Below are 19,740 nucleotides of genomic sequence, written 5' to 3'. Positions count from 1 at the left end.
CTGCCAACCTAAGGGGATATGGTGCTCAGTCTGGTGGCAGAGAGGCAGGAGAGTCATAGCAGGCAACTGAGGAGGGAGGTGAGTGGAGAGAGCGTCTCAGTCTCGACTCTCTGCCCACTTGTGGGACAATTCCTGCTGGAGGCTGCAAAGGAGCCCAGAGGGAATAGGATCTCTTAGGGCATAGAAGACAGATTAGGAGAACCTAAGGCCTAGTGGGAGGAACTCACAGGACTGCACCAATGCCTCAGCCTTGAGGGTCAAGGTTCAGGTGGAACTTGGTCAGAGCTCTGGTATTTATTTGTAAACCACTGCCCAGGTGACTGTGCATGCAGCCAGCACAACAATTTATGGAGTTAAAGGGACCTGGGCAGGCCTAGGAAGGGGGAATAAACATGCCCCACTTGGCTGGTGAATGTAGAAATTAATTATGGCAGACAGAAAGACATTAGAATTGGCCAATGGGAAATGCCAGCTTGCATGGGGAGTGGCTAGAGGTTCAGCTGTGGCAGAAAGGGAAGGGGAGCTGAGAGTGAACACGTCCCTGAGTGCCAGGCTGTGGAGGTGGGGCTTAACTGGGGAAGCAATTAGCATATAATAGTGGTTCTATTTTTATATCTTAATGAGTCTAGTAACAACTCACCATGCATGTTCCCCCGGCCAAACAGCTTAGTCATGGATTGCCAGAACGAAGCTGTAGAGAGCCTGCCAGACTCCAGAGTCCTACAGTTCATTAGCACAATGTCCCCGCCTTCCACTGAGCTCTGGCATGTACATCACAGGTGTCAAACCTGTTGAACCCTTGCTAGTATGCAGGACACCTGCACACTCGCATGCATGTACACACATACTCACGCTGCCCTCCCATGGGCACACAGCATGAGTACTCACATAAAGATCCAGGCCACCACAGTATTACAAGAACTGGGTGAAGGCTAAAGCATTTAGGTGTGGTGTCCTGGAGGGGGCTTGTGTCTAGGCAAGGTCTTGAAGGTCAAGCAGGTTGATCTGTAGGAAGTGGGCAGGTCCAGCCCTCAAGCTTTCCTGTATAAATCCTTTCTGCTAACCACTGCGCCTCCCTCAGGTCCAGGATGTCTGCATCTGCCAGCACAACACAGCTGGCCCCAACTGTGAGCGCTGCGCCCCCTTCTACAACAACCGGCCATGGGGACCTGCAGAGGGCCAGGATGCCCATGAGTGCCAAAGTAGGAGCCTGGGATCAGCTCCTGACCATAGCAACTGGGATGGGAGCTGACTCGTCTGTATCTTACCTGGAACACTGGGACTCTGCTTTTGTTGCTTATAACTGAACTGCAGCCCTGCATTCAGATCTCTGGTTTGCAGTGGGGCTAGAATCCCCTCACAGCCTCCATCCCTATTCTGTCAGTCTGGAAGAGCCAGGCTTTGGTCCCTGCTAAAGACATGTGCTCCCAGAGACACTGTGTCCCCTCCAGGCTCCTTGCTCTGTGTTAGACACATCCGACTTCCAGTGATCACATCCCTCTACCCAATGGCCCTTGGATACAGAACCTTCATCTGTGCAGATCACGAAGTGGCAGGGACCCATTTGTGACTGTGCTGAGGGCTAGCGTGCATGTCAGGATGGGACGGCCTGAGTGCTTGTCCACTCAGCCCTCTTCCTGGTCATGAAGCCCTTCCCCAGTCTCCTTTGAACTTGGGCCCCACTTTCTTGCTGTGCATGTTTCAGAGTTGACAGAGGTGCCACGTGCTACTTGGGGGCCTGCCGTGGTGGTCTGCTCTTGCCCCATGGAGTCAATCTTGGATCTCCCTGTCTAGGGTGTGAGTGCAACGGGCACTCGGAGACCTGCCACTTCGACCCCGCTGTGTTTGCTGCCAGCCAGGGGACACATGGAGGTGTGTGTGACAACTGCCGGGACCACACCGAGGGCAAGAACTGTGAGCGCTGTCAGCTACACTATTTCCGGAATAGACGACCTGGCGCTCCCATTCATGAGACCTGTATCCGTGAGTAGGGGCTTCAGGGACAGGTTGCTATCCACTCATTCTCCCCAGTTAGTCCCTGGGGACATGGAGGCCGTCAAGAAGCATCAAAGCCTTAGTCCCGAGGAAGGACTTGTGGGATTGTTTTAATGTAACTATGCTCTGCCGAGTAGGTCACTCTCTCTGGGTTCTGGACCAATCACACAGTGAGCTTGCTGGTCAGTATACACCCTTTTCAGAGGGCACAGAGAGAAGAAAGCATCAAGTGCAGCTCCTGCCTTTGGAGTCTACACACATGGTGAACCGCTGTGTCTGTGATGCTGCTGTGGGTGTTGTGTGCACTGCTTTTGTTGAGAACTCCTCTACCATGAAGTTCTCTCTCTCTCTCTCTTGGTTTTTCAAGACAGAGTTTCTCTGTGTAGCCTTGGCTGTCCTGGAACTTGCTTTGTAGACCAGGCTGGCCTTGAACTCACAAAGATCTGCTTGCCTCTGCCTCCTGAGTGCTGGGATTAAAGGTGTGCACCACCACCGCCTGGCTATGAGATTATATTTTAACCCTCTGGCCCCTGCACAATGCCTGGCAAATCACTATGGTTGAGTATTTGTTGACTGAATAAATGAGTGGGATGGCTTAACAGGCCCTCCAGGCCACTGGATTAACCTAGGACCGTGGTTCTCTACCTTCCTAACACTGCGACCCTTTAATACAGTTCCTCATGTTGTGGTGACCCCCAACCATAGTATTATTTTTGTTGCTACTTTATAACTGTAATTTTGCTACTGTTATGAATCATAATGTAAATATCTGATATGTAGGATGCCTGATATGTGACCCCCAAAGGGGTTGTGACCCACAGATTGAGAACCACTGACCTAAGAGAAGAAAAAAACAGGATAAAAGTGCTTGAGGGCAGTTTAATCAGGAAAAACCTTCTGGACAAAGAATCCTTGAGTTTTGAAAGGCATGAAGGGGTCAAGGAGTAAGCAGGAGCTGGGCAGCTTGCTGGTATTTGTGTCTGGAGAGTGAGATGGATGTGAGTTTGACTCTGTTTCCCCCCTCCCAGTCCAGTCTCCAGTATGTTAACATCTGCAAGCATTGGTTTCCTCATCTGTATGACAACTCCTGCCTGTTGAGGTTGTCATGAGGATTGGGCAGGACAGCCTGTGAGTGTACCTGCTCATTGTTTGGAACATGGTAGTCACTCTAGAAGTGATGATCACAGAAGCAAGAGTGTGATACTTAGCAAGAGTCAAGTGCTGTCCCACCTGCTTTGTGTGCATCATTTAGTACTCAGAAGGAATTTCTTTCTCTCACGTGGCAGATGGGAAAACAGGCACAAAGGGTTCCAAGCTTGGCTGAGGTCACGAGGCTGGAAGCCCACGGTGGAATGGGAGTTTGGAGCAGGCCATCCTGGCTCCTCCTCTGAGCTCTGACTTTCCTTTGTTTCTGACTCAGCCTGTGAGTGTGATCCAGATGGGGCAGTGCCAGGAGCTCCCTGTGACCCATTGACTGGCCAGTGTGTGTGCAAAGAGTACGTGCAAGGAGAGCGCTGTGACCTTTGCAAGCCTGGCTTCACTGGACTCACCTTCGCCAACCCACAGGGCTGCCACCGTGAGTAGAAGGCCTGGGAAGGTGTGGTGTGGTATGAGGCGTAGGGTCTTTGGAATGTTCTCATCAGAGGAAGCCCCACTTCAGGTACTGTGTGCTGCACCCGTGTCCTCCAGCAAGTGGCAGCACAGGCCTGGGTTGGAAGGTGGGTTTGAGTCAGTCTGTGCAGGGGTGGGCGGGCCAGTTGCCAAGCTGCCAGGTGGCTGGGAAGGCACAGTGGCCCTATGAGTCAGCCATGTTATGCACAAGGACAGGCCCTCTGACTTCAGGCTGGTCTGATAGCTGAGATCAACTTTTGGGGGACGCACCAGCTCTGCACAGCATTAGCCCTGCATTCTGTCTGCAGAGTGAGAGTCTGGGACACAGTCCCCAGAAGCAGGGCCAGACAGCCTGGTAGAAAGGGTCCCTGAGGGTACATTCTCCAGTAATACACAGAGCAGGTGCTTTTCCAGGGCTAGGCCCTCTCTGGTACATGTTTTTTGGGGCCAACCTCTTGGTGGGAGCCTGTCTATGCTCACCAGCCCTCCCTCCCTCCCACAGGCTGTGACTGCAGCGTCCTAGGTGCCCGGCGTGATATGCCTTGTGAGGAGGAAAGTGGGCGCTGCTTGTGCCTGCCCAACGTGGTGGGCCCCAAATGTGACCAGTGTGCCCCTTCCTACTGGAAACTGGCCAGTGGTCGGGGCTGTGAGCCCTGTGCCTGTGACCCACGGAACTCCCTCAGCCCCCAGTGCAACCAGGTATGCACAACATCGGTCCAGGGACTCTTCAGTCACGGAGGGGTCCTGCCTGCTAATGTCTTTACCTCTCCTCCACTGCTCTCTGGCCTTCCTACAGCCAGGCAAGGCTACATCTGTCTCCTTGCCCCTTGGGGGAGGCCACCAGATGTCCCTCCCTCTGTGGTTCTCAGCCTTGGGCCAGGCTTGTCCCCCATACCGTCTGCAGCTCACTGCCGAGACTTGACTTTGGGCTTGTCTTTCAGTGAGAGTCCTAGTTTTGGGGAGCACCAGATCTGTAGAGCAAGGTCTTAGACACAGCACCCAGTAGGAAGGCCAGGAAAACACTGGAAGGGTCCCCCATGGCATTCTCTTTATTCAGTTTACAGGGCAGTGTCCTTGTCGGGAAGGGTTTGGTGGCCTGACATGCAATTCTGCAGCCATCCGTCAGTGTCCTGACCAGACCCATGGAGATGTAGCCACGGGATGCCGAGGTGCGTGCTTATTACGTGGTCAGGCAGCTGACATGTAGCGGGGTGGGTTAAGGGGTGCTTGGTGGAGTGCATTGACATGGTAGGACCTCCTGTACTGATGGCTTGGGCGGCTCTGAGAGTATCTACACTTGAAGACTGCCTGGCCTCCCTGTGCCTGAATCAGGTTATCTAAGGTGGTCCTCACAGTCCAGGATGGGGGTCTGGGGACCTCCCACTCCCCAAGAGCAGTGGCCAGCAGCAGTGGAGAAAATGGGTCCTGAGGAGGACTGGGGTATTTTCCTGGAGGGCTTATAGATCAGCAATGGCGTGGGACTAGAGTAAATTCCAGCGTTGGTCTCAGCTCTGCCTTGCAGGGTCTGAGCAAGCTGCTCCCCTTTCACATTTCTTCCTCTTAAGGGGGAGGTGCCATGTACTGAGTCCTTCTAGGCCTTGGTTGCCTCCTAAACAGAAGCAAGAAATCAGAATGTAAATGCACGGTGGGTGTGCTGGTCAGATGGGTTCACATGCATGTGAATGTGTCGCTAAGAACAGGCCTGGCCTGCCATGGATGCTAAGGACAGCCTTTCGGTTAGTCCTGTCAGGGCTTTCCTTCTGGCTGCTGTCCTCTGATAGTCTATGTCACGTATGCAGACCCCGTTCCTTCATCCTCAGCGTGCTCCTTCCTCTTCCTGACCCCAGCCTCTGAGTGTCCTTTCTCCCGGCTCTAGCCTGTGACTGCGACTTCAGAGGAACCGAGGGTCCGGGCTGTGACAAAGCCTCAGGCCGCTGCCTCTGCCGCCCCGGCTTGACGGGGCCCCGCTGTGACCAGTGCCAGCGAGGCTACTGCGACCGCTACCCAGTATGTGTGGCCTGCCACTCTTGCTTCCAGACCTATGACGTGGATCTCCAGGAGCAGGCTCGGCGCCTTGGTGGTCTCCGTAATGCCACTGAAGGCCTGAGGTCGGGGACAGGTCTGGAAGACCATGGCCTGGCCTCTCGGTTGCTAGATGCCAAGAGCAAGATGGAGCAGATCAGACAGATCCTGGGGGGCACCTCTGTCACAGAGCAGGATGTGGCTCAGGTGGCAAATGCCATCTTGTCTATCAGGTAGGTCTTTCCTCACCAAGCTGTTGGCGGGATCATGCCAGTGGATTTGGGTGAGGGCCTCACTGGTCCATTCTAGTCCATGGGGCATTTTTATGCATACCTCCTCTTAGCCACCAAGGCAGGTCTGTGAAGGTGGAGTGGTGGTGTTGATTCCATTCTGCAGATGTGGAGACAGGCGTGGATGTGATGCGCTGTGCAGACACAGACCCAGAGCCTGAGCCCAGCGCTCCTCCTGAGCCTGTACTACCAGTGGGATAGTCAGCCTGGATTAGTCACCTTGGCAGAGGGCACCCATGAGGCAGGGCACTAAAAATATCTCTGAATTTGTCTTTAGAATGGAAGCGGCCCCACCCACACCCCCTCCTACCAGCAGAGGCGCCTTCTTTGGGAGCTCGGGTTCTGGAAGCTTCTATAATTAGCTTGTGTTCCCTGAGCATTGGTGGATGGATGGTGCCAAGCCCAAAAAGAATAAGAGGCTCTGTTACCCATGGGGGTGTTAGGACATCCTTGGCAGGGTGGGGAGTGGGGAGCTCTGTGGATGAGCTACAGCTTGTTGGAAATTGTTCATTCATTCATTCCACATTTGTGTGTGGGTGTGGGTGGGTGCACATGAGTGTGCATGTGTATACAGAGGCCGGAACAGGATGATAGGTGTCTCCTGTTGTCACTGTATGACTTCCTGCCTTGAGACAGGGCCTCCCACTGACTCAGAAGCTCACTGCTATCATTAAGGTCCAGCTTTTGATGTGTATACTGGAGATTTGAACTCAAGTCTTTATACTTGCAGAACAAACATTCTTATTCACTGATCCATCTCCCCAGCCCTTCCAAATAGGTTTTTGAGAACCCAATAGGATCCAAGTATTGTGCAAGGTACCAGGGTCATTAAAATATTAAGATATGGTCTTCACATGCCAAGGGCTAAGGTGTCTGTCTTGTAAACAGTAATGTGCTACATGGGGTATGTTAGAGAGCTAAGATTCTCACAGGGGAGGCCATGGTGGCCTTCACAGAGGAAGACTATATGACCTAAGTCTCAGAATTAGGTGACCAGTCCACAGGTGGTCAATATAGGAATGTGTTGTGTCTTGGTAGACCCTGAAAGGGCATGCTATGCCTGAGCAAGGCTGTGTGGTGGAGATGTGTTGGACGGGGAAAGCATGGTGGTATAGCAGAGGTCATGAGGCATGAAGATAGAGAACCATTGGCTCTCAAGCTTAGGACCCAGGATCTGGAGTGACACCCTAAGCCTCTGTTAGATGGAAATGGCCGATGAGCATGCAATGGGGTTGGAGCTCCTTGGGGGAAGGATGGCTACAGAGGAGAGATTGGGAACCATCCTAAACATAAGGTGAAAACTGAAACCAACCTGGGGACCAGGGGAGCCAGCAGGGTGGCTCTCTTCAGGGAAGCCAGGAACAGCCTGGGAGATGGAGGTGGGTCCCAGACGTTAGGCTGACAGAAGTCAAGGAGAGAGAGCATTCAGAGTCACCTGCAGAGAGATGGGGTAGGCTGTGTCCTGACTCTAGCTTGTCTGAGCCTCTGCCAGGCAGAATTCTCAGTAGCATGTGGATTGTTCCCTCTCATACCTGTGTAGAAGGCCCTTCCCCATGCAGTCTGCTTCTCCTGACTCAGTTACAGCGTCTCCCTATATTTCAGCAAGTATCCTTCTGCCTCAGGCGGACTCTTCAGGGCCTGCCGCTGGACCTACCCTTAGAGGAGGAGATGCAGTCCTTCCCTGGTGACCTAGGGAATCTGGACAGAAGTTTCAATCGCCTCCTCCTCATATACCAGAGCAAGAAGGAGCAATTTGAGAAGTTGGGCAGTGCAGACCCTTCAGGTGAGGACAGGGGCACAGGCTACTCTCCCTAGGGAGAAAGGGCCCTGCCCAAGGCCTCCAATCCCTCTCCCTTTTCCTCAGGAGCCTTCCGCATGCTGACCACGGCTTATGAGCAGTCCTCCCGGGCTGCACAGCAGGTGTCCGACAGTTCCAGCCTGCTGAGCCAACTGAGGGACAGTCTCAGAGGGGTAGAAGGGATGGAGAGTCAGGCTGGGGGAAGAGGAGCTGGAGGAACCCAGCTCATGGCCCTGCGCCTGGAGATGGCTTCGCTGCCTGACTTGACACCCACCATCAACAAGGTGATTGGGAATGGAGTCCAGTGTCCTAAGCCCTCATACCTGTAATCTGTCCCATTCAGAACCTACCCCACTCCTCCTGACCCCATGTCTGTGCTGTGCACCCAGGGGTTGCTAAGGAAACATGGTCCTGGTTGCCATGGAGATGTGTGGATGTTTAGTGTGGGATGGGAGTGGTTGTGGAGGGGCCTCCTTGACACCCTCATCTCTCTGCAGCTCTGTGGTAGCTCTAGGCAGACAGCCTGCACCGCGGGAGCGTGCCCTGGAGAGCTGTGTCCCCATGCCAATGGCACAGACTGTGGTTCTCACTGCTTGGGAGCCCTGCCCAGAGCCAGAGGGGCCTTCCACATGGCGGGGCAGGTAGCTGAGCAGCTACGGGGCTTCAACTCCCAGCTCCAGCAGACCAGGCAGATGGTAGGTACCACAAAGTATGGGAGCAAGAGGCAGAGGGTGCAGAGTCCCTTGAACAATTCAGAGTTCACATTGTACAGTCAGGAGAATAAAGTTCAGAGATCTCAGGTGATTTGTCTAATGCCTCACAGCAAGTGTAAAGTAGAATTTGGAGCTGATATCTTGAGCTTTCTCTTAAAGTCCTACATAAACATCATTTGCAAACTGGGTTGGTTGCAAGTCCCAAGGGAGAGAATGCCCCACAGATTCCTTGGGAGCCGCCAAGAGGCTCCTTGAAGGCGATGTCCTTTTCTGACCCACGTTGTGTTTTAACAGATTAGGGCAGCTGAAGAGGCGGCCTCAAAGGTCCAGTCAGATGCCCAGCGCCTTGAGACCCAGGTGAGCACCAGCCGCTTGCAGATGGAAGAGGATGTCCAGCGCACACGGCTTCTCATCCAGCAGGTCCGGGGCTTCCTCACAGGTGAGCGTCTTTCACCTCTGTGGGTGTTCTGGCTCCCATCTGCCCTAGTTCATTAGCCTACTACCTCCTTCCCACCATGTCTGCTGCCCACTGGCTTGGCCATTTCTCCTCCATGGTCTTCAGCTATTGATTTTGTTGCCCTTCTTCCAACTGCCCACCCTGTTCTTGGATGAAAATAGGCTTCTTTCTTGACCGCTGTCCATCTATTCTCTGTGACTTTATGTTTCCTTTGCTCACTGGGTATCACTTTAAAATTGTCAGTCCCCTGCAGGGTCTTTCCTGGCCTGGGATGAATGGTTCCCAGGTTACAGTTTGAAATGCCACCTCCCCAGGGAGGCGTTTTATAGTCCCCCTGTCTGTGTATCCCTCCTCCCTTCTCATCCCTGCTCATCCCTCCACTCAGAAATGGCTGTGCAGTCCATTATGAGTGTGTCTCCAGCACAGCAAGGATGGATGTCTGTTTTGTTCATGGCTGCATCTCTAGCACATATATAAGATTGGAAGATGAATGGATGGATGAATAAAGAAATGAATGGATGGGCCAGGCCCTCTCTTCGGTGGCCTAGAGGATGAGATAGGACTCAGGGGACTCAATTTGGGGCAGGTTGTTTCTCTTGACCTTATCTTTCTCTTGAAAATGGAGTTGGTGGTATTCTACAGGTTTATCCCAAGAACTGAATAACTGCTGTAAAATGGACTTTGACAAATTAAAGGTGCCTCTGGATTGTGAGTTGATATTATTAGCTCTTGGGTCTCTGCCAGGACTTTGCTTGGCTGGACGCCTGGTTGATATGAGCTGAGGTCTGGGCACAACAGTGACTGCTCATGCTACTACTGAGTGTTTTTACCCCAAATAGCCAAAGCTGTCTCCTGGGTGCAGACAGCAGGTCATGCGGAGAGCTGTAGATGGCGCTACTCGAACCCAGGAGCGGTCTACAGAGGCCTTGTGACTTAATCAGGAGGAGCCTTTGGGAAGCATGTTTTCTGAGTGCAGGGCAAAGGTGCCTGGTATGTAAGGACAAAAGGACAACCAAGGTTTGGGGCTTGAGACTGAGTAGCTTGAGACTTGTGTTAACTTGAGCAGGCCCCAGTCAGGCTGGCGGGGGGGGGGGGGGGGGGGGGGCAACGACTGACTTCTCTGTGTAGCCTGGGATCTGCTCCTGGGAGCTGATAGGAGCTTCCAGGCACCTCCTCCCTCTCAGCCAGGCTGCACCTTAGGTCAGAGCCTCTGATGAGTTCATCAGCAGAGGGGGAATGGAGAGAGAGGCTTGGCTGTGTGTGGGACTCCAGAGACTTCTCACAGCCACCACTTGGTGGATTCTAGTCTGCAGACCCACCACAGGAGGTGCCAAATCCAGCTGCTACTGCCACAGGAGAGAGTGTCAGGCCTATGGAGGAAGGAGGGGTGTTGTCTTTGCTAGCCCTTGGGGTGGAATTGAGGCAGTTCCCACATGGGGCTTATGGAGCAGTTACTAAGTACAGGCAGTATTCAAGGGGCTTTGTATCACATTCCTTAACCCTAGCCACTCTAGCTAAGTGCTGCTATTACCTCCAGTTCCCATGTGAGGAATGCACAGAGAAGTTAAGTAGCCAGAGGGTATCCAGCCGTAGGTACACACACACACACATATACACACACATGTGCGCACGCGCCTCCTTACTTTTGATGTCTCCCCCACCCGCCATATTCTCTCCCTTCCATCACTTCTTCTGACTTAATTTCCCCTTTTTCTCTAAGATGCTGCTCAGGTTCCCCAACCATCCAGGAAGCCTCCCTGGTCCTGGGGGAAGTGCCCCTCATCCCTGGCCCAGTGTACACCCTGCAGATCACTCAGGATTATGCTTCATCTTTTATGTATCCCTCATTCCCACTACATTTTGAACTCCACAAGGGCAGAGTCTGACTGGATCTTTGCCTTAACCACACATGCTGTGCATGCTGGTATTTACTGGGCCCACTCCGCCTCAGAAAGTTATTGACCGAGTCGACTGTACACCCAGGCATGCATGCATGCTGCTGCAGTTGTGAAAAACACAGGAAGTGCCTGAACTGGGTAGGGCTATGATCCTGGCAGGAGGCTTTCTGGGAAAGGTGTCCATTCAGCCCCATTCAGAGAACAGGGCATTGGGCTCCAGGAGAGGGCTGCATCTCTGGGAGCAGGATCCCCGAGGAGCTATAGGTGAGGTGGGAATGCTTAAACTACCAGGGCTGCACCTTGGGCTTCTGTGGTGTGTTGCTGCATAGCCTAGGACATCCTGCCTCCTTTCTCCCAAGAAGGTCCTTCTACCTGGTATGAGGAGGGCAGGAATGGGATAGGACCTGTGTTACCTGCTGCCTGTGAAGAAAGGCTGGCCCCAGAACCGTACAGTTCAGGCCAGGCTGAACTATCTGGTTGAGTGGACACTTCTTTCCAGAGTGATATCTGTAGAAGCAGCTGAGAGAGAGATGGAGAGCTATCTCCTTTGTACTTGCCTCTTGGATCTCTCTCTGAGACTCTTTGTAAAACTCTTGCTAACTGATGGTGACATGTCACAGCTCAGGATGGGGTGAGGGGTCACTCAAGGCACTTCGCAGGTCAGGAAACTGAACCCAGGTGGCCTGAGTAGTGAAGAGCAAGTGCTCTTTCAGTCTTCCATTTACTCAAGTGCAAAGGACCTCAGAATGCCTGGCTTTAGCTGGGATCTGGGGACACAAATGGGACAAAACCCAGTCTTTGTTCTCAGGGGGTTCATACTGCAGCAGGAGAAGAGAGCCAAGCCAGGAAGTGTTTTCAAGGGGGTCGGGGGACATGGCTAATGAGAACAATGAGGTGAGGGGATAGGAATGCTGGTTCTAGATTCCATTGCTAGGCTGGCCTATCTGAGACGGTGACATTTCAGGGAAAAATGGCAGTCCTTCTCTGTCTTTACAAAAAACGAGCACTTGGCCTGAAGATGGGTGCAGGGAAGGGGTCTTATTGCCAAGGAAGCAGCTCCAGTTCCTGGCCGCTCCCTCCCAATTTGGAGCTGATTATGTATGTGCTGCTGGCATTGTTCAGTACCAGCTGCCTGGCACCACCTCCTCCTCCAAGCCCACAGCTTCCTGTGGCACCAGACACTTAGCTGCCACAGCTGTGCCCACATCCCTCCTCCCTTCAGCAGAACATAGGACAAGAATCCTATAGTGTCCCAGAAACACACCACCACCACCACCACCACCACCACCACCACCGCCGCCGCGAGAGAAAGGTGCCTGGGTTTGTCCAGGAACAGGGCTCTTGGGGAAACAAAACGGGGGGCGGGGCGGGCTACAGGAGATGCTCTCCAGGGGTGCTACCCAGCCTGGAGGGGCTGTGGATCCTAGAGGAGATGAGTGGGGCCTCTAATCTGACGGTTTGGCTGGCTTTCTTCCAGACCCCCACACAGACTCAGCCACCATCCAAGAGGTCAGCGAGGCAGTGCTGGCACTCTGGCTGCCCACAGACTCGGCCACAGTGCTGCGCAAGATGAAAGAGATCCAGGCCATTGCTGCCAGGCTCCCCAATGTGGACCTGGTGCTGTCCCAGACCAAGCAGGACATTGCACGGGCCCGCAGACTCCAGGCTGAGGCTGAGAAGGCCAGGTATGACCACTGGCCCCAGTGCCTTCCTAGTGGAATTGAGTTCATGTTTGCTCCCCTACCTGGTGGCTGGGAGAGGGGTACAGGGGCTGTAACATGGTGGGGGTTACTATGCCAGGGAAGTCATGGTATCTGCAGGGTTCAGGCTACATTTCATTCACATGACCTCATACTTTACACAGGGAGCTTGTGTCCAGAGAGTGCCGTGAGCATCACTCTCACACTCACCTGCCGCTGGGTGGGTCCTGTGGGTAGAGAGTTAATGCTTCCCTTGCCTTTGCCTGAGAACAATGCTCTCCAGGGCCGGTGTGAACTGAGCTCGTATTTGTTCATTTGCTGCTCACTCATTCTCCTTTCCCTTCCTTTACTCAGAAGCCGAGCCCATGCTGTGGAAGGCCAGGTAGATGATGTGGTTGGGAACCTTCGGCAGGGTACCGTAGCTCTGCAGGAAGCTCAGGACACTATGCAGGGCACTGGCCGCTCTCTTCGGCTCATCCAGGAAAGGGTTGCGGAGGTGAGGCACTAGAGCTCCCCATGTTTGGGAATGAACCATTTAGGGACAAGACAAAAAGTGCTAGAATGTGACCTGGTTAGATACCACCTCGTTAGATACACTTGTCTTGGCTTTGAGCTTCAGACTTGTCTCACCCATCCGCGATGCAAAAGCAGGGATGGACTATGAGCTGCATTGGGGATGATGTCAGTGGAGCTGGAAAGGGGAAAAGCCTGGGTACCACTGGGCAGGGAGCGTGGAGTCAAAGCATCATGGTCAGATGTGACGATGGAGTGAGAGACCAAAGAGTGAGAGACAAGCTGGGGGAATGAGTTCCCTTGATGCCTGCGAGACCCAGCACAAATCCGGATTCTTCTGTCTTTCCACAAAGGTCCAGCAGGTCCTGGTGCCAGCTGAAAGGCTGGTGAGAGGCATGAAGGAGCAGATGAGTGGATTTTGGGCACGGATGGAGAAGCTCCGCCACCAGTCCCAGGAGGAGCAGGCACAGGCCATGCAGGCCCAGCAGCTTGCGGAGGGTGCCGCCAAGCAGGCAATGAGTGCCCAGGAGGTACAAAGTGGGCAGAGTCATCCCAGTGACAGGAAACCAGAGTGGGGCTCCTGAGCAGGAAGGTTACTACACCTTATATAAGACCACACAGGACAGAACCAGAATGGTTGAGGGTGAACCCACACACAGCCTGTGCCTGCATCCCACCCCTGCTCCTCTGGGTAGCTGGTGCAGGACACAAGGATCATCCTAGATGCTGTCCCTTTATGGATGAGGTAGTGACTTATCCCCAGGTCCAAGTTTATCCAAAGTATTTCCCTTGATAGTCGCTCTGGAGCTTATCTCCCGAGTCTCCAGCCTGGTCAGACCTTCATGGCTCAAACAGACACCCTGGGCTCTGTCCTCATCAGAATCAGGACAAAGAAGATCAAAGAGCCATTTTGGTATCTCGGGTGTACCACTTGCTTTACCCAGGGCAGGAACACAGGCACATGCAATCCTGGTCTAGTGACCAAGTTGCCAACACACTTTGATATAACCTGCCATTTGTGCCTGGCAAGTACGGTGGGTCATGACACAAGAGGAGGAAAGACAAAATTTTAAGACATCCCTTGGGGCTCAGAGGTAGGGCATTATAGGCAAACCCAACCCTTGGGGGGAACCAGTTAGGAGGCCGCACGTGCTGATTTGGGTGATGCCAGTTAGCACTGGCATTTAGGACTTTAGATGATGTTGATGGCGATATTGAGAATGATCTACCTCTACAGGGCTTTGGGAGACTCAAGCAAAGGTATACAGAGTTGAAAGACCGGCTGGGTCAGAGTCCTATGCTGGGTGAGCAAGGCAGTCGAATCCTGAGCATCAAGACAGAGGCAGAGGAGCTGTTTGGGGAGACCATGGAAATGATGGACAAAATGAAAGGTGAGCATGATCCAGGAACATGGACTGTTGGGCAGTTGCCATCCGTGACTTCTTTAAAATATTTTAAAAGTATTTGTGTGTGTGTGTGTGTGTGTGTGTGTGTGTGTGTGTGTGTGTGTGTGTGTGTGATGTGTGTGTGTGTGTGTGTGTGTGTGTGTGTGTGCAATTGTCTGTGGAGGTCAAAGAGCAGCTTGCAGAAGTTGGTTATCTCCTTCCACTTTGTGGGTTCTGGAGATCAAATTCAGCTTATCAGGCTTGGTGGCAGGTGCCTCTACCCACTGAGCCATCTCACTGGCCCATCCTATCTGGGGCTCCTAAAACTCATTCTTGTTGGAACCAAGCCAGCAGTGCTAAGGGAATGAGAGCAGCCAAGACTCACTGAGCAGCTAGTACATGGGATGAGACTGCAGACTGCAGGGATGTGCTGGTCCCATGGCCCGAGAGGCTCACAGTCCAGCTGGGACCTTTTTTCCTGCTACCCTCAAAACAAACGCTTTGCTATGTAGTGACACATGTGTGGGTGATAAAGACGCAGATCTCTTGGGGCTCAGAGGACAATCAGTGCCAGAGAGAAACGCTCAAAGAAGTAAGATGAGGAAGGAGGTGCAGGCCTCGGAGAGGCTAGAGGATGATGAAGGACCTTGGGGTGATGGCGGTGAGAAAGAAGAGGAGTGTTCTGAGAATGTGACAGGCCTCACTCCCTGAAGGAGAGGAATGTAGGATAGGAGTGTGAGGGGGACAGTGGCATGGTTCCTCGAAGCCCCAGTGCTGAGGGTGGACATGGACACAGTAGTGATCCGTCTGAGGCCATCTGAGGGTTTCAAACATGGAGACATCATGGTAATAGCCTTGGAAAGGGAGCATTCCTAGGAACCTGACAGTCTATAGATGTGATGGTGAGTGAGACCATTGAATTGGTGTGTCCAGCAAATGCCATACACATTATTCCTCTGCATTTCAAGAAAAATAGTTGGCAAAAGTCTCATTTCTAGCCAGGTGGACACTATAAAAGAGATTAGGTTGGTGGGTTTATGGTGAATTGGTGAGAGGTGTGGCCATATATCCTAGAGGAGAGTTGGAGGCTGGTTCAGTACTTATCCTGGCCTTGTCCTGCAATACTGTGTCGACAGATAACAGTTTGTTTATCATATCTGAAGATGGCAGATAATTACACTAGGAAAGAGAGTCTAAAAGGCGGGCTAGAACCAATGGATGAAATTGTGTAGGAGGGGCAGTTACCTCTGCCACTGTTTGGGCCTCTGTTACTAAACCATGGCTTGAATGAAGCTTCTCTGTGCATGGCTTATGTCACCGGAAGTACTTTGTAACTGGCAAATGATGGCAAGCACAAGCTGTTACTCACCTGAAAGAGACTCAAGAGTTCTGAGTCACCTCAAGTTGTTCTAACGCAGCAATGTCTTGCTCACTGCGGGAGGATTTAACAAATGAGAGGCATCTGGGTGAACAGGAGGCCACCGCTCCAGGGAGACAGTGAAGTGACTTACCACCTGGTGTGGCCTGGTCCCAGCAAAGGGAAAAGGCTCAGCTCGGAGCATGGGAGCAGGAGTTTATCTACTTGTTGGGATTTGCCTTTGTGGGATCCTCTGGGACTGGGGGGGGGGCAAGGGACGGAAGAGTGGCTGTTTAACATTGTGAGTATTTCTAGCGTCTATCAGCCTGAAATTCCATGTGGAGTTCCCCTGGCTGCATATCAGCCCAGGCACAGTGCTGCTGCAGTCTGCTGGGGGTGGTGAGGCCTACCTCACGTTCAGAAAGAAACTGACAGATCTGCATCCACAGGAGAGCAGTAACCAGGGCAGGCAGGGGGAGGGGTACTGTGCAGCTGAGGAACTGAGGTGTTTGTTTTGGACATACTACCGCACAGGAGCACAACAGACACACTCCTGTCCCCCAGGAGGTGGGCGTGGGCAGCTGTGTGGGTGGAAGCAAGAAGTGGTCAGATTTGGACTCTGAGAAGATGACTTCTGACATAGTTAGGACTGCTCCATCCTACCCTGGGAGGCAGTCCACACCCCTCCTTACTCCTGGTGAAGTCCAAGCTGTCTCAGTACGGATAGTGGGGACTCCTGCATGAGGCTAGACTGTCTGGGTCACTCTGGAGAACTTCAGACCTTCCGTCTTAATCTGGGGATGATATGTGAGTGCACTGGGGATGGGGAACAACTGCATTTTCCTGGAGGACATTTTAGAGAGAAAAAAGTGGTGAAAGATCCACGTCACCTGGCCAGCTTTTTCCAGCATCCATCTGAAGGTCATTGGTAGGATTCAGAGGTCTGCATGCCCAACTTGGGCTGCTAATCTTGGTGGCAGCAGGCTCCCTCATCACCCTGGGATAACCGGGAGCCCGGAGTGGAGGAGAGGGACGGGCAGAGGGAAGACCGAGAGCAGGCCTGGGCCTGGGCCTGGGCCTGCCAGGTTTGAGTGGGATGGGCTGGAGAGGTGGGTTGCAGGTGAGAACTGTCTGCTTCAGTGGTTGACTGTGCTCAGGGGAGACTCTTGTCCCGGCTGCCTCACCTTCTGATTTTTCCCCATGGCTGTTTCTGCCTTAGACATGGAGTCAGAGCTGCTTCGTGGGAATCAGGCCATCATGCTGCGCTCAGCAGACCTGTCGGGGCTGGAGAAGCGCGTGGAGCAGATCCGCAGTTACATCAATGGGCGTGTGCTCTACTATGCCACCTGCAAGTGACCTTAAGCCCCAATCTCATACACATTCCCCTCTGCCTTGGAAGCACACACTGGGGGGTGGGAGGCGTTTCCTAACTCTAGGACACTTTAATACCACTGATAGTGCCATCTGGTCACCCGGGTGTGCTGCTGCTCGGTATCTGATGGCCATCGAGCCTGTGTTTACATGACCACATTTAAGGGAGAGATGGTGTATGTGTCGGGGGGAGGGGAAGGCCAGCTATCACAGCTGAAGGTACTCCAGCTCAGGGAGCTGGGCTGCATAGTGTGCCCCCACACCTACTCCTGCCCTCCACTGTAGTGGAATCTGGGATCAACACAAAAACTAGACAGAGTGATGTACAAATACAAAGCCCAATAAAAAAATCTTTGAACCGGAGCCTGGAAACTCAAGAAGAAAATGATCTGACTCTGCATTAACTAACCTCCGTCACCTTTTCTGCCTCCCGTTGAGGTTCCTGTGGACTCAGTCCTATGGCTTGCCCTGATTACTCAGTCTAGCTCAATTGGCCCCTGGACTCAGGCAGATTGTGTTCCTCTGTCTCAGGACTGGAGTCCATCTGTTTCCACTTTCTCAGTGTCCTCGGCTCTACCCAGACAGCATAGGAGAGGAGAGACTCTTATTGGCAGTCTCCAGCCTGTGATTGCCCAAGGTCTGGGGCTGGTACCAGGGGAGAAGAGACTCTCTAGGTGGCAGTCCCTGGCCTGCGATTGCCTACGGTTGGGGTTGGTATAGCAGACCCCGAGGCTCTCAGCTCCCAGCCCTGAGAGCCAAGCTTTTGAAGTCAGAGTCCTGTAGCTGCAGACACTCAAGCTAGTGATGTTTTCTCTTAGTTTTAATCACTAGCAGCCAGGGCATTGGGTAGCTCTTACCCTCCTTAGCTCTAACAGTGCTTTCATTGCACCCCATGTCCCTTAAGGCTTGGCTGCTCCCTGGAACTCTTTAGCCACCAGGACCCACAGTTTCTTATCTTTGGCTCCTGGAAACGTCATTCATGTCAGGAGGCCACGGCCTCGCTCCCCGCTGCTGTCTTCCTGCTGGTGCTTCTGCCGTTTCTTCCTCATGTTACCACCTCAGGCTTGAAAAGTGGCCTGAACAGTAGTCTATACAGCTGAAAGCAGCATGGAAGAATGCAATGTCATTCCACAGTCCTCCACGTTTGCATGAAGGACTGTGTCTTGGTCAGTGTTCTACTGCTGTGACGAGAAGCCATGACCAAGATAACTCTAATAGAGAAAAGCATTTAATTGGGGCTTACTTATAGTTTCCCAGGTTTACCATTAATGTCATGGTGGGTAGCATGGTGGCACATAGACAGGCATGGTAGCTGAGAGTTCCACATCTGGATCCAAAGGCAGCAGAAAGAAAGAGGAGACACTGGGCCTGGCTGGAGCTTTTGAAACCTCAAAGCCTGCATCCAGTGACAGACACACTTCCTCCAGCAAGGCCACACCTACCCCAACAAGGCTGCACCTCCTAGTCCTTTCAAATAGTGCCTCTTTCCAAGCATTCAAATATCACAGCCTATCGGGGCCATTCTTACTCAAACCACCTCAGGCTGTGTTTGTACGAATCACAGGCCCTTCTGCTGGGCCAAGTGGTCCTTCTCTGGCCCGGGTGAAAAATGGCTTAGAGAGTTCACTGAGGCTTGTGATGGTAGAATGTTTGTTGTCAGTGGTGAAAGAGTGGCACCCGGAATATTGCCTTCTGAAGGAGAGCTGTGCTTCAGCAACAAGCAGCTGTGCTGTAGTGTAGCTTCCTCAAGGCATCCCCGTGGGTTTAAAGCAGCCAGGATGCAATGAGAGCATCCACACAGCTGTTAGAGAGGAGCTGCTTGCCTGGAAGTCCTCTGTTCAAGGCAACTGGACAGCAAGGAAGGGGTCCAACAATTATCAACCAAGGAATCAAATCCATACCCCATCATTCTCCCCTCTCAACATTTATAATTTAAGGGAAAATAAACACTAAAAGGGTTATCGAACTTTAATAGCACTCAAAACAGCGACTGTATCAAGCCTTAAAGAAAAAAAAACAAAAAAAAAAACCAAAATAAATAAATAAATAAAAAATAAAAGGGTTGCTTATATTAATGGCCTGTTTCTAACATTAACATTGTATTAACAGAATTTAGTGTTCTGCACTTAACCAAACCTCCTTGGGGGAGAATTGGGTCATTTTACTTGTCCTAGAGGTAGGGCAAAGGCTTAAAACTGCTTGTAAAATGACTGTGTATGTTGATATGAAGTGTCACATTTGTGTGCTAGCCATGGTCCAGGCACTGTGCTGGGCACTTTCCCTCCTGCCCTTTTCCTTCTCATCTCATTTCTTATTCCCCTGTTTCCCTTCTCTTCTCTTTTCCTCCCCTTTCTTTGAGATGGGGTCTCACTACATATGCAGCAAACACTGGCCTTGAACTCACACTCCTGCCTCAGCATTCTGAGTGCTATTTTTTTTTTTTTTTAATTTTTTTTTTTTTTTTTTAGGTTGACTGCTGCCACACACCCTGCCCTCTGACACGTCCCCATATCTCAGTGCTACATTCATGAGCGTGTGTGAGTCAATATTCAGGTCTATGTCTGGCACATTAGCATATTTCAAGTCCCATGTTCGTGTGACATCACTGATCTATTGCATCATTTTATTGA

At 52.3% G+C, this 19,740-nt stretch overlaps 1 protein-coding gene across 2 annotated transcripts in view; it reads left to right on the top strand.

The window, feature by feature from the left end:
* Lamb3 (laminin subunit beta 3) overlaps positions 1–17,495 on the top strand; it is a 41,925-nt gene extending 24,430 nt beyond the window's left edge. For both annotated transcript variants that reach the window (XM_037211114.1, XM_028882807.2), the window contains exons 9-23: positions 1,082–1,202; positions 1,795–1,983; positions 3,416–3,571; positions 4,109–4,305; positions 4,664–4,775; positions 5,483–5,861; positions 7,541–7,701; positions 7,783–8,000; positions 8,214–8,411; positions 8,724–8,868; positions 12,262–12,469; positions 12,839–12,980; positions 13,351–13,527; positions 14,235–14,388; positions 16,959–17,495. In XM_037211114.1, coding sequence (XP_037067009.1) covers positions 1,082–1,202; positions 1,795–1,983; positions 3,416–3,571; positions 4,109–4,305; positions 4,664–4,775; positions 5,483–5,861; positions 7,541–7,701; positions 7,783–8,000; positions 8,214–8,411; positions 8,724–8,868; positions 12,262–12,469; positions 12,839–12,980; positions 13,351–13,527; positions 14,235–14,388; positions 16,959–17,095 — 2,694 coding nt within the window. In that variant the 3' untranslated portion in view covers positions 17,096–17,495. The remainder of the gene's footprint in view (positions 1–1,081; positions 1,203–1,794; positions 1,984–3,415; positions 3,572–4,108; positions 4,306–4,663; positions 4,776–5,482; positions 5,862–7,540; positions 7,702–7,782; positions 8,001–8,213; positions 8,412–8,723; positions 8,869–12,261; positions 12,470–12,838; positions 12,981–13,350; positions 13,528–14,234; positions 14,389–16,958) is intronic.
* Positions 17,496–19,740: the final 2,245 nt, after the last annotated feature.

The sequence above is a fragment of the Peromyscus leucopus genome, chromosome 15 (assembly GCF_004664715.2).
Source record: "Peromyscus leucopus breed LL Stock chromosome 15, UCI_PerLeu_2.1, whole genome shotgun sequence".
NCBI classification, from domain to species: Eukaryota; Metazoa; Chordata; class Mammalia; order Rodentia; family Cricetidae; genus Peromyscus; species Peromyscus leucopus.
Note: the sequence above shows the minus strand (reverse complement) of the source record. Positions and strands in the feature narration are given on the sequence as shown.